General features: G+C 42.8%; 1 protein-coding gene across 2 annotated transcripts; it reads right to left on the bottom strand.

The window, feature by feature from the left end:
- Window positions 1-1,492: 1,492 nt before the first annotated feature.
- Window positions 1,493-17,839, bottom strand: GEMIN5 (gem nuclear organelle associated protein 5). 2 transcript variants are annotated; one of them, XM_017834811.1, is made up of 28 exons: window positions 17,624-17,839; window positions 17,298-17,452; window positions 16,609-16,790; window positions 15,953-16,104; window positions 15,599-15,727; window positions 15,272-15,404; window positions 14,681-14,840; window positions 13,848-14,060; window positions 13,072-13,157; window positions 12,493-12,587; window positions 11,669-11,805; window positions 11,303-11,376; window positions 10,741-10,922; window positions 10,497-10,636; window positions 9,925-10,096; window positions 9,466-9,693; window positions 8,845-8,958; window positions 8,333-8,461; window positions 7,642-7,737; window positions 7,205-7,342; window positions 6,692-6,839; window positions 6,450-6,569; window positions 6,012-6,222; window positions 5,171-5,428; window positions 4,355-4,517; window positions 3,149-3,722; window positions 2,624-2,720; window positions 1,493-2,088 (listed from the first exon to the last, which is right to left on the bottom strand). In XM_017834811.1, exons 1-28 carry the CDS (start codon window positions 17,826-17,828, stop codon window positions 1,933-1,935), a joined length of 4,647 nt encoding a protein of 1,548 aa, XP_017690300.1. In that variant the 5' UTR covers window positions 17,829-17,839; the 3' UTR covers window positions 1,493-1,932. The 2 variants fall into 2 exon arrangements, with proteins under 2 accessions (XP_017690300.1, XP_017690299.1); XM_017834810.1 differs by having other exon boundaries at window positions 15,599-15,730.
- Between the last annotated feature and the right edge of the window lie 44 nt (window positions 17,840-17,883).

The following is a 17,883-nucleotide window of genomic DNA, read 5'->3' on the forward strand; positions in this document are numbered from 1 at the left end:
TTTGCTTAACAGATAAAACAACTGGTTCTTTTCATTATATACACCTGAAAAGTAGTTAGAGGATGGAAGAACTTGGGATTCTGACTTTGAAAAAAATGAGCTATTCTGCAGTACTTTTTTTTCCAACAGCTCTGTAATGACATTTCTTAAAAAAAAAAAAATCCCTTTTGGACATGTCAAACCTAAAGTTCAAAAGACTTTGGTATTTTAAAAAGTCTTAATCCATTGTTATGAGTTGAGGTTTAGAGCTGGTATTTAAAATGCTTGTAAATACTAGGTTTTATTTTTTGTAAAATAAATTTTTTTAAACCAGGCTTTGTTTTGGATTTTCTATCAAGCACTAGAATTTCCAAAGTTGAGGCTCTGGAATCTGAATTTGGGCGATACATGCTAAAAGATGCTCAAGTTTGTTTCCTTTACTATTTATGATGTGCAGCTGGGATAGTTCTTTGTAAAATCTGCTTTTGAGCTTATTGTACAATAGCTGATGAAAGCTGAGCTGAAGATCTCTGGGGGATTTGTATTCTCTTCCTGCTCATCTCAGCACAGTCACAGGAAGGTGGAGTATTCTCACAGTGCAGAGTGGCCACTTAAAGGGAAAAATTGTTGTGTGTGGCACTTTAGTGGTTCCCGCTGTAAGTGCAGAAGGCAGTTTGGTTAAGCACTGGCTCCCCCACGTGGTTTTCGAGTACTTTGTACAGAATTTAGCGAGTTCGAGTAGGTGGCAACAGTTTAGTGATTAACACATCTACAGAAAGATCTTGTTTTAGTCTAACCCCTGGCTTTCACCTGCTGCTCTTGAAGTTGTTCTGAGGCTTTATTTAGCTTGAAGCAGGAAGTCTATCAGGATTAAGTTTGCATTTTGGCTGGAAGAATTTGGAACACCCTTTGATCTAAAAAGTCCATATCACTTAAATCTTTAGTGTACTTACAAATTTTCTAAATTCATGGTACACGCTCCCCTCCCACCCATATCAACCTTTCTGCTGCATTTAAAACATTGCTTCTAGAAGTGACTAAAACAGCTGCTATGTTCACTAAGGCTCATACAGCCTTGTGCTTTTCTTAGGAAGAGTTACTTTTTCTAACCAGACAGACAAAGCCTACAGGTAAGCTGTGAAACTGGTCAAAATATTACATGTTCAAGACTGCAGAATCCACAATTGGCTTTGGCACTTCTAGAATAGCACCATTCTAGAGAGCTTGATTGTACCTCAAATTCACCACCACTGTAGCAAAAAGCAGTTTGTTCAGCTGTGGATGTTTTCAAAAGCAGGGACTTTTCCTGACCTGGGGAAATTCCTTCTCTCTTGCTAGTCATGCTGGAAACAAAAGATCTTGCCCCCTTTTACCTTGTACAGGTGGCTTCACCACACAATGCTAAGCCATAGCACACATTTAACAACAAAAAAGAACCCAACCCAGACGTATTTTTAATGCATTTGCCCTTGCTTGATACTGATTTCTATACATCAAATTAAATACCAATTCGTGGTGGTAGAAGACTTTATTTAAAGGAGGGAAAAATAAACTCACAACGCTTCTAAGAACAATACTGGCTTAAGGGTCAGTTTGGTTACAGAAACCATTGATTTTCCTGAGGGCAGCTACTCTTCCTCTGCTGAGACTGTACAGCTGCTCAAAACTGCTTCTCTTACGTGTAAATAGCAAGAGCTTTCATGAGCATAGTTTCCAACAAATAAAAAAAGACTATACAAAAATCCTGTATAACAGTTCAAGCCCACACCCTCCTGCTTTTCAATTTTCTAAGTGTCCTTAAGTATTGTTAGTGAATGAGCACAAGTGGGTCTGTATATAAACCTGACTTTTTGTTTCAGTAACAGCCACAGCCATCAAAACAAGCCTTCACTTGAAGAAAGAAGAGCCTTGGTGTTAAGTAACTGTAGGCAGCTCAAGAAGGGAGACAGAATGTCATGTCAAGAACCTCCTGACAGCTTTTTTGTAAATATTAGCACTGCTGTGTTTCCTAAGGAGATCCAGAGCCTGTTCCTGTAGCTCAGGAGGGCACTGGGATCCAAGGTGAAGGAGTACAAGGCAGCACTCCAGCACGTCAGGGAAGGGCAAGACCTGCAAAAAAGGAGCATGAGGTGACTGTCAATTACAAGTGCTCAACAACATATTCAGGTAGGCAGCTCTCTAAAAACACTGCTTTATAGAACCCTTGAAACAGAGATAGTCAGGATGCATTGTCTCCTCTTCACGTTTAACCCCGTTTGCCCCCTCTTGCATCATCACCATGGTTACATGTTTTCAAACGTGATGAGTAGTTTCTACAGTTCCTGATCTATAAAGGCCATTTTATAGCTTAAATTTCTGATTTTACTGTTTATCAATTTTTTTTTTTCATACATAAGTAGCAAGGAATTACTTCTAAAATGCATGAGATGGATCCATACAGGATATCCCATTGAATTGTCCCATGCAGGAGCTTTAGCTACGCTTTCCAACTGCACAGGAAAAGTTATGCTTGAAAGAAAAACACCACCCTGATGCCACGTGTCAGCTGTATCTCAAAATTCCATAGGATCACAATCCCTCCATGGAAGGGATTCTGTAATGAGGTTGCCCTTTCAGAACCACAATGGCTCTTCTGAAAACTTACCTTTAAACTGTCTGGGAATTCCGCTAGTTTCTGCTTTGCATTGAGAAGCTGCTTTGTGAGCTCAGGGAGTGTAATTGGTTGCTTTATTTCATCTTTGCTGTCAAGAAAAAAACAGGTGTCATCAGTAACTGTTTTGCTTAAGTTACTGCATACCCTCTCTCCTGTACACAGAGCACAGGAGATAAATGGAAAAGTGTTTTATGTCCTAGCTCCTTCTTGCCAAAGTCCCAAACAACTGTTCAACAAAGAAACAGATCTCTTAGACCATGCCTGTCCTTTTCATTGTCCTCCCCTTTTCAAGATGCCCTATTTTTTCACTGTAACAACACACTTCGTGTATCACGAAGCTGTTCAGCTGCACTGAGTTTAGGAATATGGTGGTTCGGCCCCAGGAAAATGCAAGATTTCTGACTGTATGTTTAAGTGTCCCTGGGTGTTCAGCTGGAGATTAGAGGCAATTTGCTGCACAAACACACAGAAAAAAGCAACACTTTTCAATCCACTGATTCATGTGCTGAATCTTACCCATTCATCTGGTTGCTGTCAGAGGATGGTTTGTCTAATTCAGTCTCTGAACTCTGCTCCAGGTTGCTTTCCTGGGTGTTTCCATTTGTGTTTTCCTGGAGATTGTTCCTCTGCTGCTGATGCTGGCGGATCATTTCTGCTAAAGTCTCCTGGACCTCCGCTATATCTCTCTGGGTGTTCTGTAACACAGCCATCTCTTCTGAAAGGAGCACTTTGCAACCCTTCAGTTTTGATTGTCCGTCTACCAAATCGACCAAGTTAGTTCCTGAGTCACTCTGCGTCTCACACTTCTGCACTTCAGTTGTATTGCAGAGGTTTTCATCCATCTCAGCTGGAGTTTGATCCGTTTCTCCAGGGGAGGAGTCACCTGAAAGGTAACTCTTCTCAAGAGCTGTCTGCTCACTGGGGCACAGCACAGGATCCAACACAGCCTTTTGCAAGCCAGGAGGGTCTTTGGGTGGGTTCCACCACAGGTCATAGAGCAGTCTGTAAGCCACAAAGCCCTCCAAACTTCTGCAGGCATCCATGCTCTGGGAATTTGTGTTGTCTAGTTTGTGTCTCAGGTCATCACAGCCTAATAATGAAAAGAGGATTACAAATAGTTCACAGAGCTTTCCAAAGACAAAGAGCAGATCTGGTAAATGAACCAGGAAACCCTGGAAACCCAAATCAGGGATTTACTCAGATGCTGGCAGAGCAGTACAGGAAGTATGAAAGCAAATACATCTTCGGAATCTTTGTAAACACAATACTTTGTTCTAACATAGGACTGTTCTCATCAGCTACAGCAAACTTCCTTGGTCCCAAGCTGCACAACACAACAGTCATGAAATCAAGAGCCACAAAAGAAATGCACTGCATACTCTAAAGAGAATGAATGGAAGAGCAGGTTGAAGTGATCTGTAGCTGTGAGATGAACACAGCTTTCTAAAGTTCCCTATCTTCCTTACAGAACAAAATTCACTCTGTTTCCTACATCACTCACATCAGCTGACACAGCTGAGCTTCCTTCCACAGGCAGGAATTTTGATCACCCAGCGCCCCTTGCACTAGCAAAATTCTACAAGTTTCCATAGATATGGGTGTCTTGCTCCTTCCAAATGTTATTGTGCCTAGGAACATTAATGGACACAAAGCTGTGCTTACAGGGAAGAGCCCTGTATCTGTCTGTCAGTGCCAGGAGAACAGACATAGGGAGAGACTTACCCTCAGGAAGGATGATACTGCAAATCTCCTGCATCAGAGTGAAATTACCAGCATCAAAACTGCGGGTCACAGCCCCAAGAATACTTTTCACTGCCTCATCCCAGGTACCAGACTGACAGCTCAGTGCTGCAAGGGCCAGGTCATGGGAGATATGGAAAAGCACCTACAGAAAGCACCAGAGAGCATAATTAATGGTTTTTACTGCAAAGTATGAGCTTATGGCCACTGTGGAAGTGCCCAGAAGCACATGACTTAACCACAAGCAATTTTAATGACAATGCAATTTACAGTCTCCTTCATGCAGGAAATACAGCACTTTTACATCCCTTACAGCTGTAAAATCAGCAGCTGTGCTTGCATGTGTCCTACTAAGTAGATGAGAAGTGGGAGCACACCAACTGTCAGTGACTCACCGTGGTCAGAGAAAAGAGCTGCAAGAGCACCAGTCTATGGACAGACCTTATAAACTCCAGGATATTTTAACAACAAGCAGCCCTGTCTCCCCTAAGTTCAATACAAACCCCTGAACCAGTGCTGAGACTACTCAGCTATCTCAGTCACTCCTGGCCAGCACATCTCAGTGACCTCAGTGCTCACCATGACACCAAATGTCAGTTCTTATCCTGCACAGAAACAAATGCAGAAGCCCCTGGTGGCTACACAAAGCTGTCCCAGCTGATGATCATCTCTTTCTCCCAGACTACAACCCATCCTGCAGCAGGGTGCAGACATCAGTGTCCTGGCAATGTCTGGTACAACAGCACAACCTGGCTGGTTTTAGTGTGTGTGTGTGTGTGCAGATCAAAATCCATTTACCTGCTTTGGGGGTGTGTTGCTGGTAGAAGGAGGATGCTCAATTTGGTGCAGCTGCTCCCATGCACATGTGGCTCGTTCAGTGGTGTCCATGCCCAACACATTCTGCCACACTTCTATAACCATGTCAAAAAATGAGGCCTCTCTGTTCAGCTCCCAGCTGTGGTAACAGGGGGGAACGGGGCTCTTTCGCTCACAGGGATTTCTTTCACTAAGGCACCTGCAAAGCAGCTCGTTGAGGCAGAAAACAAGTCTTTGTCCCTTTAAAAAGGAAAAAAAAAAAAGAAAAAAGAGCACTGAGCTGTTGCTACAAGAAAAACAATCCCTTGCTGACCACAGCAGGTACAATGATTTAAGAACATCATGGCTGATAGCAGTTTGCTGGTGACAGACTGACAACGGCAGCTACCAAAGAACAATGGTGACACAGACTCTAATGGGAAATCAGAAGGCAACCTCAGAAAAGGTCAAGGTAGTCACCTGCTTCTCAGCCCACTTGAAAACAGATTTCGGGTTTAAGCCTCCAGCAGCTGAACTTACAGTTGGGCTCATTTGTTCCTTTAAATCTTTTCTCACACTTAAAAAAAGAATCCCCCTTTTCTCAACAACCTCTCATACAACTAACAAGCACAGAGAGTCTACCCACCTCCCCACCATGGGCCCTCTGCAAAGACACATGCTTTTCCATAGGGTCATTGCAATATACTCCTAGAAAAATATTTTCAGGCAAAACCAGCTCAAAAGACTACTTGTGGACTACTAACATATGGGAAGTAGTGCCAAGTTAAGATAATCTGGAGAGACAAAACACGAAAGAAAGCAGAAAGGAAATGACCAGACTCACAAATAAAGTTTTATGTTGCTGAAGGACTTCCTGAGCTCCCACCCAGTTCCTCGATAACAGCAGGTCTTGTGCACATCTCAAAGACAAAGTTGCTGACAACTCCTCCTCTCCAGATATCAGTGCAAGCTCAGCAGCAGTTTTAAGGGATGTCACATCCCCTTTTCTTGACAACACTTTTACTGCATCATAGGGTGAAGAAGCCCCCAAATAACTGAGATAAAAGCAAATCAGATTGATTAGTACTAAAATACAATTTTAAAATTGTGTTGCAACACAGTAGCTTCTTTTCCCACCTACATTAGAGGGAATCTAGTGAGATAGGCTCACCTCAGACAAACGATGACCAGAGGAGTTAACAGAATTAAACTGCTACAAAACCAAGGACTTTCTTTGTTTCAGGCATGGAACCAATTCTGTCTTTTTCCCAGTAACACTCACCATTTGGCAGCCATGGAATAATGACCAGCTTTTTCTAACAGAGCTGCCCAGCTGGTGTAGAGATCCCTCAGAATTGGATCCTCTGGACGCAACCTGGCCTTAGCAATTACAATTGCTTCTCTAATGCACATAAGGGAAACCAGACAGAAAAGTTAATTGACTGTGTACAAAAAGTGAAACAAAATGTCAAATCTAACCCACTAGAAAACAAGATAAAATGCTAAACATAAATATACAGCAACCTGTAAAAACTGTTCACTTTCAGGAGCTCGATGGCCTCATACACTTTATGGATGGACAGGAGATGGGAGGCAGCCTTCACATACTGCTCCTGGAAACACAGTTGCTTTGCAAAGGCTTCTACTGTCCAAACCCAGGCCTGATATCCAACTGCAAAAGGATAGGCAATATCATTGGAGGCAAAGGTTAAAACTGGAAGAATTCGTGTGGGATGACATCATCACTGGTTCTTCAACACGTATCTATTCTCTGCCCCAGATGAGTTTCTTATTTCTTAACCATCCTAATACAAGTCCATGAGGCAACAAAACAGGGCAAAACTGGGGCTTGAACATGACTGTAGGAGTTCACTACCAGTAAAATAACTTAAAAGCACATTTACATCAACAGCCAGCTGTAAGGACTGCTACTTATCAGAAAGAACCAACTCCTGAGTTCCTACCCCAGAAGGACCAGCACGAGGGTACCCTTGGCATCCAATTTCACCAGCTCATGTGTTACAAGAGCAAACATACCCATGGGTGACATTGCCACGAGCTGGTCTGTCAGCTCCCCTCTCTCAGCAGCTGCCTGAAGGACACCCTTCATGTCTCCTTTCCACAACATGAGCTGCTGGAAGAGCTCTGGATGCCCATTCTCCAAGTGATGTTTTCCTGTTGGAAGCAAGCACACCTCCTATCAGCAGGAGTGCAATAGCATTATTTGTCACAGTAAAATATCTTGGCAAAAGTGAGATCAAGCAAGCCGAAGATACTGCAGGTTTGCATCTGAAAGGTGCAAAAACTATCTGGGAAAAATATGTATTTTCTTCTTTTCACACAGAACTGCATTCTTAATCCTAGACTGTCATCCACAGTAGAGAAAACTCGAGCATTTTTCCCAATTTGTTTTCTCCTTGAATGTACCAGTTACAATGAACATACTGGCAAAATGGATTCATTATTCCACTTACCTTCCACATCAATCATCTTGTGCAGAGAATCCCTGTCTGTAAACAGCCCCAAGTGGATGCAATCCTTAAGGTCAGGGGACACATCTTCATTATTATCTAAACCAGATAAGAAGAATATTTAAGAAAAAGATTTAAGATTTGGTACAACACTGGGAACTGGAACGTGCCAAGTCACTACCACCCAGTTACACTCAACTGTTGGCAAATACTTATGTCTTTTACTTCCTTTCCTGCATAGCAGATTTAATAATCTGCAGATCAACACTCAACACTTAGTTTTAAGTTTGATTAGAAGGATGGTATTTGCACAGAACATTTATTCTAAATCAAACATAGCACATTCCTTTGCATGCTCTAAGGAACAACACTGTGAGTAGACAAACATCTCCCTCATGGCTTGTTTTCCTCTGCTCACGTTATACTTTTGAAGGTGAAAGCATTTTGCACATACACAGACAATTCTACCCTGTCTCAACAACATAGGATCTTACTCAAAACCTGGCTGTGTGCCTACAGAGCACAGAAACACTACAAGAGCAGTGAGATAAGAGACCACAGTTAGTCATACACTTTGATAAAGGGGAGGATTTTTAAAAACTAATGCCCAGTTGTCAGCCAAGTCCCTGGACACACATGATTCTGAGAACTTGAGAGCACCTACCCTCTAAGCATTTTAGTTTTATACTGATACCTTTAGTCTTCAGACATGTAGCCAGCCTCAAGCAGTCCTGATGCAATTCATCTTTTGATCTGTGATCCATGAATGTGCTGAAGGGCAGAATAGAGCGAGGCTTCTTCTTCTTCAGAGAGGCATCAGGAGCTGAAAAATCAGACACATTGTAGTCACTGCTGCAGTTACAGCAGAACTCCTCAACGTATTCCAAAGCACCCTCTTTTTCACACTGGAAATCAAAAAGCACATGCCTAAGAGCCACAAAAATCTTTACTATGACAACCCTGACTTTTGAATACTGATCACTTTGCATATTTTCTGCCCATCTTGCCTGGAATAAAACTAGCAACTAAAAGGCACCATTAAACACTTACTGAACTGATCTGACAAACAGGGCAATTAAAATAAACAAGCACACTCTTATTTCTCTGGCACTTATTTGGTCACATCAGGAAGGGAAGCTGCAGCCAAACACAAGCCTAGAATGAGAAACTCTGCAGGACTGTTAAAAGACCCTAAAACACACTAACCTGGTTTCTCTTTAGGTGGATCCTTTCTCACAGGAGCAGCTTTCTGGGTCACAAAAGGCTTTGGCAAGTTGAATGAAGAATAATCATATGCAGATGAAGATGTATCCTCGGACACTGTGGAGTTAAGTGATTAAAAAAAGGAAAACCAATGAATGGAAAAGGCCACAGCAGAAAAATTCACATATTCACAATCTGTTACATTAACTTTGAAATATACCAGGCTTTGCTTTGCCATAGAACTTAATAGCTTTTTAGGGAAAGGAAGTATCAAGAGAACATTACAGAACTGTCAGAAGGCTAAATAAGATGTCAACAGACACTAATGAAGGTCCACCAATATTATAAGATTTATCACCAGAAGGCAACACTGATCAAAAAATCACATTGTTTCAAGCCAAACACAGTAACTCTGTTCATGAGGCCAGAATCTTCTTATTTAAGGACAATTAGTCCCAAACTAGTCTAGAAAATGATGAAACGCATTCCAGAAGCATATTTCCTTCAAGTGGACAATTTCAATAAAACCATATAAAAAGAAAATCTGCATGAAAATTAAAGTTGGTGGTGCTCTGAGGGCTGAACACTCTGGGAACCATTGAACTAAGACAATTTAATTATTACCAGTCACAGAGACTTTATCAGGCAACTCTGTCTCCTGAGCTTCTTTTTCTCCTTCATGGTCCAACACTCCATTTTCCTCCAGCAACGTTTCCTTCATGCTTTCATCTCCATTCATGGCATCATTTACATCCTGCTTGCCTGAACTCTGTCCTATAGGCTTTTTTTTCTTCTTGGCTTTGACTTTTGGTTGCATACTTCTTTTTTTCTCTAATTCTATACTCTTCTTGCCTATAAAAGATTGCAATGTTAGTGTATTAGCTGCCTGTCTCTGAAGATCAACATTTAGTTTCCAAATAAGGATACAACTCAATTTAAACCTGGACATGGTTTATTCCTGAAGAGGAAGCAGGCAGATTTGGAATTCAGCATAAGAACTTACACCATTTCAATGTGGCAACCCTCTATTTCCCAGCTCCAATATCACATTCAGGAAAGGATGTTTTGTTTGAATATACTTACCCTGAGGGGGCCGTGTGTGCTCCTGCTTTGAGATGTGCCATTTGTGAACAGAAAAATCATCTGCTCCTGTATAAACACAATCTGAATCCACTGGTGACCACTGGACACTCAGCAGGCGGCCCTGGTGCCCTCGGTAGTTGCAAAGTGGCTCTTCCTTCATAACATCCCATACCTTCAACAAGAAAGAAACCCAGTTACTCAGAAACTCTATTCTTCCCCTAATACTCTGCATCTTCTCATGATTTGCACTTGTAGGAACTTCTCTCTTGGGTTTTTGAAGGGGTATCTCAAACACCAACACGCAAACGGAGAAAATTCAGGGCTTGCTTTGTTTGCATTGATACAGTTGCATAACACCTTTCTTTTTTAAAGATTCCAAAGTGTTAATACAAAACCAATAATGACTGGACTTACAAATCATTTTGCAAGTTGCAAAAACATAGAGACAGGTGCGTATCAGGTATCCAGAATCAGGAGATGGTTACCAAGGGTAAATTCGCAGTACTTCAGTAGTTTATCTCACAAAAAAGCTCTGGTGTTTAGCAATACTTCTGAGAGGCTGTGGACAGTACCTGTGCAGTGCCATCATAGCAAGCAGATACCAATCTTCCCTCATGGTGGGGGCTCCAAGAAAGACTTGTTATTTTAGCTGTGTGCCCAGCCAGAGTTCGAAAAGGCTCTGTTATTGTCAAAGGACTTTCTGAAGTGCTCTCTGAAAGAAAAAAAAAGAAAAGGATCAAGTATGGCCAGCAAGACAAACCAGAACTAAACCAAAAAAAGATGCCAAAACTTGAAATATAATCTGCAAACTGTTACCTACAACGCTCTTCAGATTATGCACATAAATGGTGGCATTGATTGAGCCTGAAGCTATCAAGTAACTCAGCTCTGGCTGGTTCCCATGCTCATGGTGCCAACGAATGGCATTAATCAGCTTGTGATGCTGTTGGATAGTGCAGAGCAACTTCAAGTTTGGGGCCTGAAATATTTCAATTGAGCTGAAACATAAGAACAACAGGGTAAGAATTCCAGTACTTGGTGAAAATGGTTGTCTTGCATGAGCAGAATTATAGAACATAACTACAGTAACTGAGTTTGTGCTTTCTGGATTCAACTCAAACCCTTGTTTCATACATCAGTAAAAGTGCATTTCAACCATGAGTGGATCCTTGAAAAATAACTGAATGTGATAATGAGGATCCTCCATGACAAGAGCAGCTAAAACAAGTAACAAGGAATGCTATATTATCATAACTCAAATACATCAGCAGAGAAAGCACAAGAGACAAAGCAGGGCAACAAGAAGTACTTTTGCTTCACCAGTGACTCTAGTGAAGATCAGCACAGACACCACACTTAACCTACAAGTGAAACGTACCCATCCTCGTTGCCAAGAGCCAGGAGTTTGCCATCTGGTTTCCAGCTGATCTCTGTACGTGCAGGCAGTTTGTGCTGTAGAAAGAAGACACAACTATTGCCAAAAACTCTTAAATATCTGTCAGAGCAAGACTTGCAACTGGATAGAGGTGCAATTAATCTCACAAAAGGCTCCACTGCTTTCATAGCAGTTTAAACAGTTTGAGTCAGTGAGTGTCTCTGAAGTTCACCTGTGGAGACTGAGGGCTTCAAACTCTTTGTTACAGATATATCAGGAAGGCCAAGTTAGAAGTTTACAACTACAAGGCCACAGAAACTATGGCATGGTTACTGTGAATTCATAAAACCCCCTCAGATTCATACTCACTTTGATTGAATTAGTGTCTCGGATGACTTTGTTGATGTCATTTGCTTCTCCATTAAGATTCCAGGGATTGTGCTGAAAAACAATACCTTCTCCAGCACAACTATATAAAGTTACAGAGGGCCGCTCACTTTCTTCTCCTATCCAACAAAGAAAAAAAGCTAAATATACTGTGTTCTTCATCAGTCTTAGCAGAAGTAATCACTCCCACTATAAATCAAAGCATTATTTCAAAAGGCTCTATGCATGTTTCAATTGCCTGTAGTCCAGCAGCAGGAAATTCTCACAACACAATCCTCTGAAAGGACCTTTCATTTCTACCAAGAGATCTCTCATAGCACAATCACTGCAAGTATTAAAATGCCCTTTAAAGTTTGGTCCTAAAAAAAAAAAAATTCAAGTTGTGTAAGAAGAGCTAATGGAGCAGTTCTGTTTAGTTCAAATGGCAGAAACACACTTCTGGAGCTGAGGAACATGTATTTCATCTGATGCAGTCACTGAAAGAAGCCTGTGTGGAGTTACTGGGCTGTAACACCCTGACAAACAACCCCAGAGGTGTGGTACAATCCTCCTACCTATTTCCTGAGGATACTAGAATTCAAAAACTAGAATAGTTTGCAAAAATTTTTAGCAAAAATTATTAGCAAAATATTACTAACAAAAATTATTAACAATTCCTCAAGCAGAATGCATTCTTAGCTGCTACAAAGGATTGCTACCAAGCAAATGGGGCTCCTTCTCCTAAGAAGGGAGGGCATCCCAGCTTCATGGCATCTCTGAGCTCTGCATGGATGTTCTACTTTGTCACAAGGTGTTGGAAAACTCACCAGAAGTCAGAGGAGGAGTTGGAGGCCCCCAGGCTAATGCATACACAGTCTTCTTGTGGTAAGTACTGGAGATCTGAGGTGGCTTGTTCTTAGCACTGGACAAGAAAAGGAAGCAGGGCCAGTCAGGTTTCAGCAAACAGAAATTAAAAAAAGATAAAATCAAAGCAACACATTTCCAGACACAAGGTGCTTTACCATACTAAAGCCATGGCACAACCAAGCTTTCTTCAACATCTGCTCTAGGACACTACTACAGACTGTCCTGGTGAGCTTCCCCTGCACAATGCTTCTCCTTCCCCAAAACTGTCTTTCTGGCTAAAGTCTTCCCCAACTCATGTCCTTCCACAGGTGATCTCTGGTCATGCAATTTTAAGTTTACCTTAAGGCAAGTTGACCTCAGAAGCCATCAAACATAATGGAAATGAAAAAATGCACCGAAAATCTAGCTGTTTGAATGTTTTAATTTAGTCCTACTCCTGTCCAGCAGCAAAGATATTCCTCAGGAAAGACCACACCACCCACGTGTGGTAACACATCAGCAGGATCTGACACTAATGTATTTGAAAGCTACTTTTTTACCTGCTGGACAAGGTGTCAAATATGCCAACTTTTCCATCATCTGTTCCAAAAGCCAAGGAGCCTTCCTTAGTTGGATGCCAGGATAACTGCAAGAAAAATACAGAGAAATATATAATGACATAAGCCAAGACACTTCAATAATAAGTAAAAGGAAAACATTGAAACTGCTGAGCAAGGACTACGCCTTACACCCACCCTTCCAACTACAGCCACTGGATCTGATCACTCTGCTCTGAGTATCAAAGGCTCTCCCTTACCAGGTATGGTGGGATAAGATAAAATGGACTACAAATCATTAAAATGCTATTTGACACCTACACCGCAAAACAAAAATGGAAAATATGATTTTACTTCTGCCAGCTATTTTACCAGACTGTAGCTTCTGGCTAGTTCCTGGTTAGCCTAAACTGAAGACATCTGTGTTGGTTTTTGTATGTGTCAAACTTCCTAGCAGAGCAAGGGCAACCACAGATGAAACAAGGAAGGATGATGAAGGAGGATAAAAGTAAAAAGTAATGTAACAGCCAGCTGGACTTCAGCTGATTTTCACTAGATGTAGTGAGGGCACCTAGGGTTGTAAATAGGTCTAAAAATTTGCTGGCAGACCCTAAAATGTGTTGTAGACTGAAAGAATCGAGTACAAAATGAACAACTTGGCTTTTGCTGGGAAAAACCTTCTTCAGAGTGAGAGAGAAAAAAACCCCATACTTGAAAAAAATGGAGTGAAAAGAGGAGAAGAGATAAGAGAAAAAAAAAGGAATCCAAAGCACACTTACTGCTGTGACCTTGGACTTTATGCTTTGCCAGAAGGTTTTAACATCGTAAATATTGTTCATGGACAAAGTATTCCACACCCGGATCATGCTGTCTCCAACCCCGATGGCAAGACAGCCTGTGTCCACGGGGGAGAAGGCAAGACTATAGACAAAGCCTCCAAGTGAGGGCATGGTCCAGCTGCAATCCAGAGTTGACAGGTCCCAGCACTTCACCTGAAGAATATTTAAGGAACAAGGAATAGTTAAATATATAGAGTGACTGATATGACAAGGAAAAACAAAGCATATTGTGAGATGAAGAATTAAAAGGTAAAATTCAAGGCCTGACAGTATGTGATCTGCACCCAGAGGATCACATGTCACTGACAGGGCTGCAACAGTTGGAAGACTGTAATGAAATGGACACAATGAATATATTTTAATATTATGCTCCTCTTCAAATTTCAAAATAGGAGGCACTCTGCTGCCTGTAAGAGGCCAAAGATTTAAAAAAAAAAAAATAAAACCCAGATGCTTTAGTTAGTACAATTAAATGATTTTAAGAAAGAAAACCAGATCTTTTAAAAGTGAAACAGGAAAAAGAAGCGGTAAATACTCTTTAATAAATGCTTACCATTCAAGTCCAGAATGTCATAACAATTCACCAGGGTAAGAGCCTGAGCTTATAAGCTAACAGAAAAATACACAACCTGTGTTCAGAGCAAATCTGAAGCAGTGATGTTACAAAATGCTGGGATAAACCCACTTAAAAAGAAATATTGTGGCCCTAAAAGGCTTACCCTCACTCAGCCAAACTACAGGCATTTTTATGCTAATTTTAAAATGGTTCTTACATCTCTGTCCATTGAAATGGAAAAAAGGAGCTCTTTGTCTTCCTGCTTCACAGAGCTGAGATTGAACACAATTCGGGAGTGGTTTTGTCCTTCTGATGATCCCAGAAGAGTCCACTTGCGTTTTCCAGGTTGGGTCAAATTCCAAAGAAGCAGTTCTCCTCTGCAAAATTTAAATTTATTTAATTTTTCACTTCAAAAGAACAACATAGGCCATATACAGACTCCACTACCTGTGCACATTCTGCAAGTACAAGACTAATACAGCTCGACATACATCCACTGCACCTGCCTGTACAGAGCTGCACACAAACACCACCCCGAAAACTGACAGGTCATTTTTCCCCACTAGATGGGCAAAAACACAACTTGTACCATTAGCAGTCAACATTCAATTAGATTATGGGAGAAATTATGGGACAAACAGTTTTCTAGAAGCCTGAAGTCCCATTTTTACTCTTGGCCTATCTTGTCTCCTGTTATACTGGGAAAAAAGGAGGAAGGGAGTGTCTTTTCTACCCAGCACTTCTTTAAGTATCAACAAATGTATCTGCAGCTGCTGATGGTCCCCAGGCTGCTGAGTGCCCTACTCACCCAAAACCACTGGACACAATTTCTGTGGCACGACCAGGAGGCCAGTGAACAGTGAGCCAAATGCGCTCCTTAACAGCGGGATCAACGGCTCCCCCTCTTCTTTTGGTGGGGGGCAACTTCAGAGTCAGCACACCTGTGGAACCAAGAGGGATCATCCAGACCTTGCACATCAGAATTCCCTGACAGAAAGAGTAGCCCTGTGAATCTGCAGCTTTAAGTACACTGCCCATGCTTTAAACCATCAGATTAGCAGACAAAGGCTGCAGTCAGAGAACAGCTCTTCCACCACACTGTCACTGTTTATCTCACATTATTAATCCTACTTACTCCTGCCTCTGGTACAGCTCCATATTCGTATGGTCTGATCTTTGCTTCCCGAAGCCAGGTAACAGCCTTTCTTTGTGGTTGTGTCCTGTGTCAGCTCCCCATTTGGAACTCTGCCTTCCTCTGAAGGAACTGCTGAACACCATTGAAGTCATGTTATTACACTTTGAAATTCAAAGCTTTAAAAAAAAAATAGCTGAAAAATAGACTGGTTTCTATCAGAACACACTGTACTGAACTTATCAGTTGCCTTTGCTTAGCTACTTACCAACCTTCTATAAAAAATTCAATTCTCCAGAAACAGACATTTACATGAACTAAAAATTGCTTCACAAACTATTAATCGCTTCTACATACCCTGGACCTCATCTTGCCAAGCAGGTAACCTTTCTTCACCAGGCACAGGGCACCAGGCCAGACAATGTATTTCATCCTCGTGGCCCCTCAGCCGATGCAGGACTTCTCTTTTCCTGCTGATATCAATGACAACCACCATGCCATCCTTGTAGCTGAAAGCAGAGATCTAAATTAATGGAGAGATTCTTGGATGCTTGTGGGATAATTTCTAAGTGATTTCCAAGCTCTTTCCAGTGATCACTATTATATTATAGACGGAGAAGCCAAATCCTAGCAGCAATGGGACTGGCAGCCTAATGGTAATGGGAGCTCCAGTATGGCAATGGGGTGCTTGCAGCTGCCTTTTCAAGAAGGGCAACCAGTATACTTGGCTGCAAGAATGACAACAATCCATTACTAATGCAGCTTTCAGTCAAGTTTAATTAAAAATAACAGTTTTAAGAAACCTCAAAAATGCAAATTGAACCTGGACAATTACACTGTTATGGATTTCTGTGTCTTGCAGGTTTACCACATCTAAATGTTATTTCTAACTTGTACACTAGAAGAACAGCCACCAAACCCTCTCAAAATTAACCCTACAGCCACGTAGCAAAAAATTCCCAATAAGGTTCTTGCAGGAGAATAGTGGAAAACAAACCATAGTGAATATTTACCCGATGGCCACCAGGTTTTCATGATGAGGGGAACAAGTGAGGCAAAAAACTGTGCGAGGCTCTGGGAAGAACTGCTGGCTGTCACTTCTGTTGTACCAGTAGCAAACAATGACACCTTTTTCATCACCAGACACAATGAGATCCTTCACAAGAGGTGACCAGTGCAATGCAGAGATTGGGTTCTGAGGAAAGAGGATTGAACACACTTAGAGCTGTTCCACCACACTTAACACAGAATAAAGGGCAGAAAATAATCTGTGAGAACTCCCCAGCATTAGTTCAGAAAACAATCTGCGAGCACTTTCCAGCATCAGTTCAGTTTGTTCCAACGTGTCCTGGGTCTGCTGGGCTTTAAAAGGATGCAGATGCTGATCTGGTGTCCTGAGTCACAGAAAATGTTCAAACGTACCTTTAGTCTGCCCCAAGGGAAACAGATAATTTTAAGCGAGCTGGGTTAAGTGGCAACGAGTCCAGACCGCGAGCACACTGGTTTACTGCGGCTTTGATGGCAATCAACAGCTCATTGAGATGATGCAACGAGGCTCCAGGGCAGAACTAAAACCCGGCCAGAGGGTTTGAAATTCACCTTTGGGTGAGGCAGCCCCACCCTGCTTTGCGTGCGAGCCCTAAATCACCGCACCCTCCTGCGAGTCCCTTTGCCCCCCGCTCCCGGTGGCTCCCGCTCCCACCTGGTGCCGGCTGTACTCCAGCACCGGCGACAGCGACGCCGCATCCCAGATCTTGACGCTCCCGTCGTCGGAGCTGCTGGCGCAGAGGCCGCTCTGCCCGGGGCAGTGGCAGAACGCGAACCCGGAGATCCTGTCCGTGTGCCCGATGAGCTCCCCTGCACCGACAGCGACAGACCGTGATTCAAATCCTGGATCCCCGGGAGCGCACGGCGGCTCCCTATACCCCCCACCCACCCCACACCTCCCCGGGGCTCCCGCCACCTCCCCCGGCAGATCCCGGTCCCTCCCTGAACAACGCGGGGGGCCAGGGAGGGCTGTGACGGTACCGTAAAACGTGGGGGCGGCGGCTCCGATATCCAGCAGGCAGACGCGGTGCCGCGCCGCGAAGCCGAAGAGGTGGCCGTCGCTGCTGGCGTCGCTGCAGCGGCTGCTGTACCAGTTGGGGGAGGCGGGCAGTGCCCTCACCCCCATCCCTGTCCCTGTCCCTGTCCCTGTCCCTGTCCCTGCTCCCGTTCCCGTCTCCGCCGCCATCGCCCCCCGCTCCCCCCACGTGCCCCGGGCGCTGCCGCCGAGCACCGTCGCAAAC

Source organism: Lepidothrix coronata, unplaced genomic scaffold (assembly GCF_001604755.1).
Source record: "Lepidothrix coronata isolate B3197 unplaced genomic scaffold, Lepidothrix_coronata-1.0 Scaffold240, whole genome shotgun sequence".
NCBI lineage: Eukaryota > Metazoa > Chordata > Aves > Passeriformes > Pipridae > Lepidothrix > Lepidothrix coronata.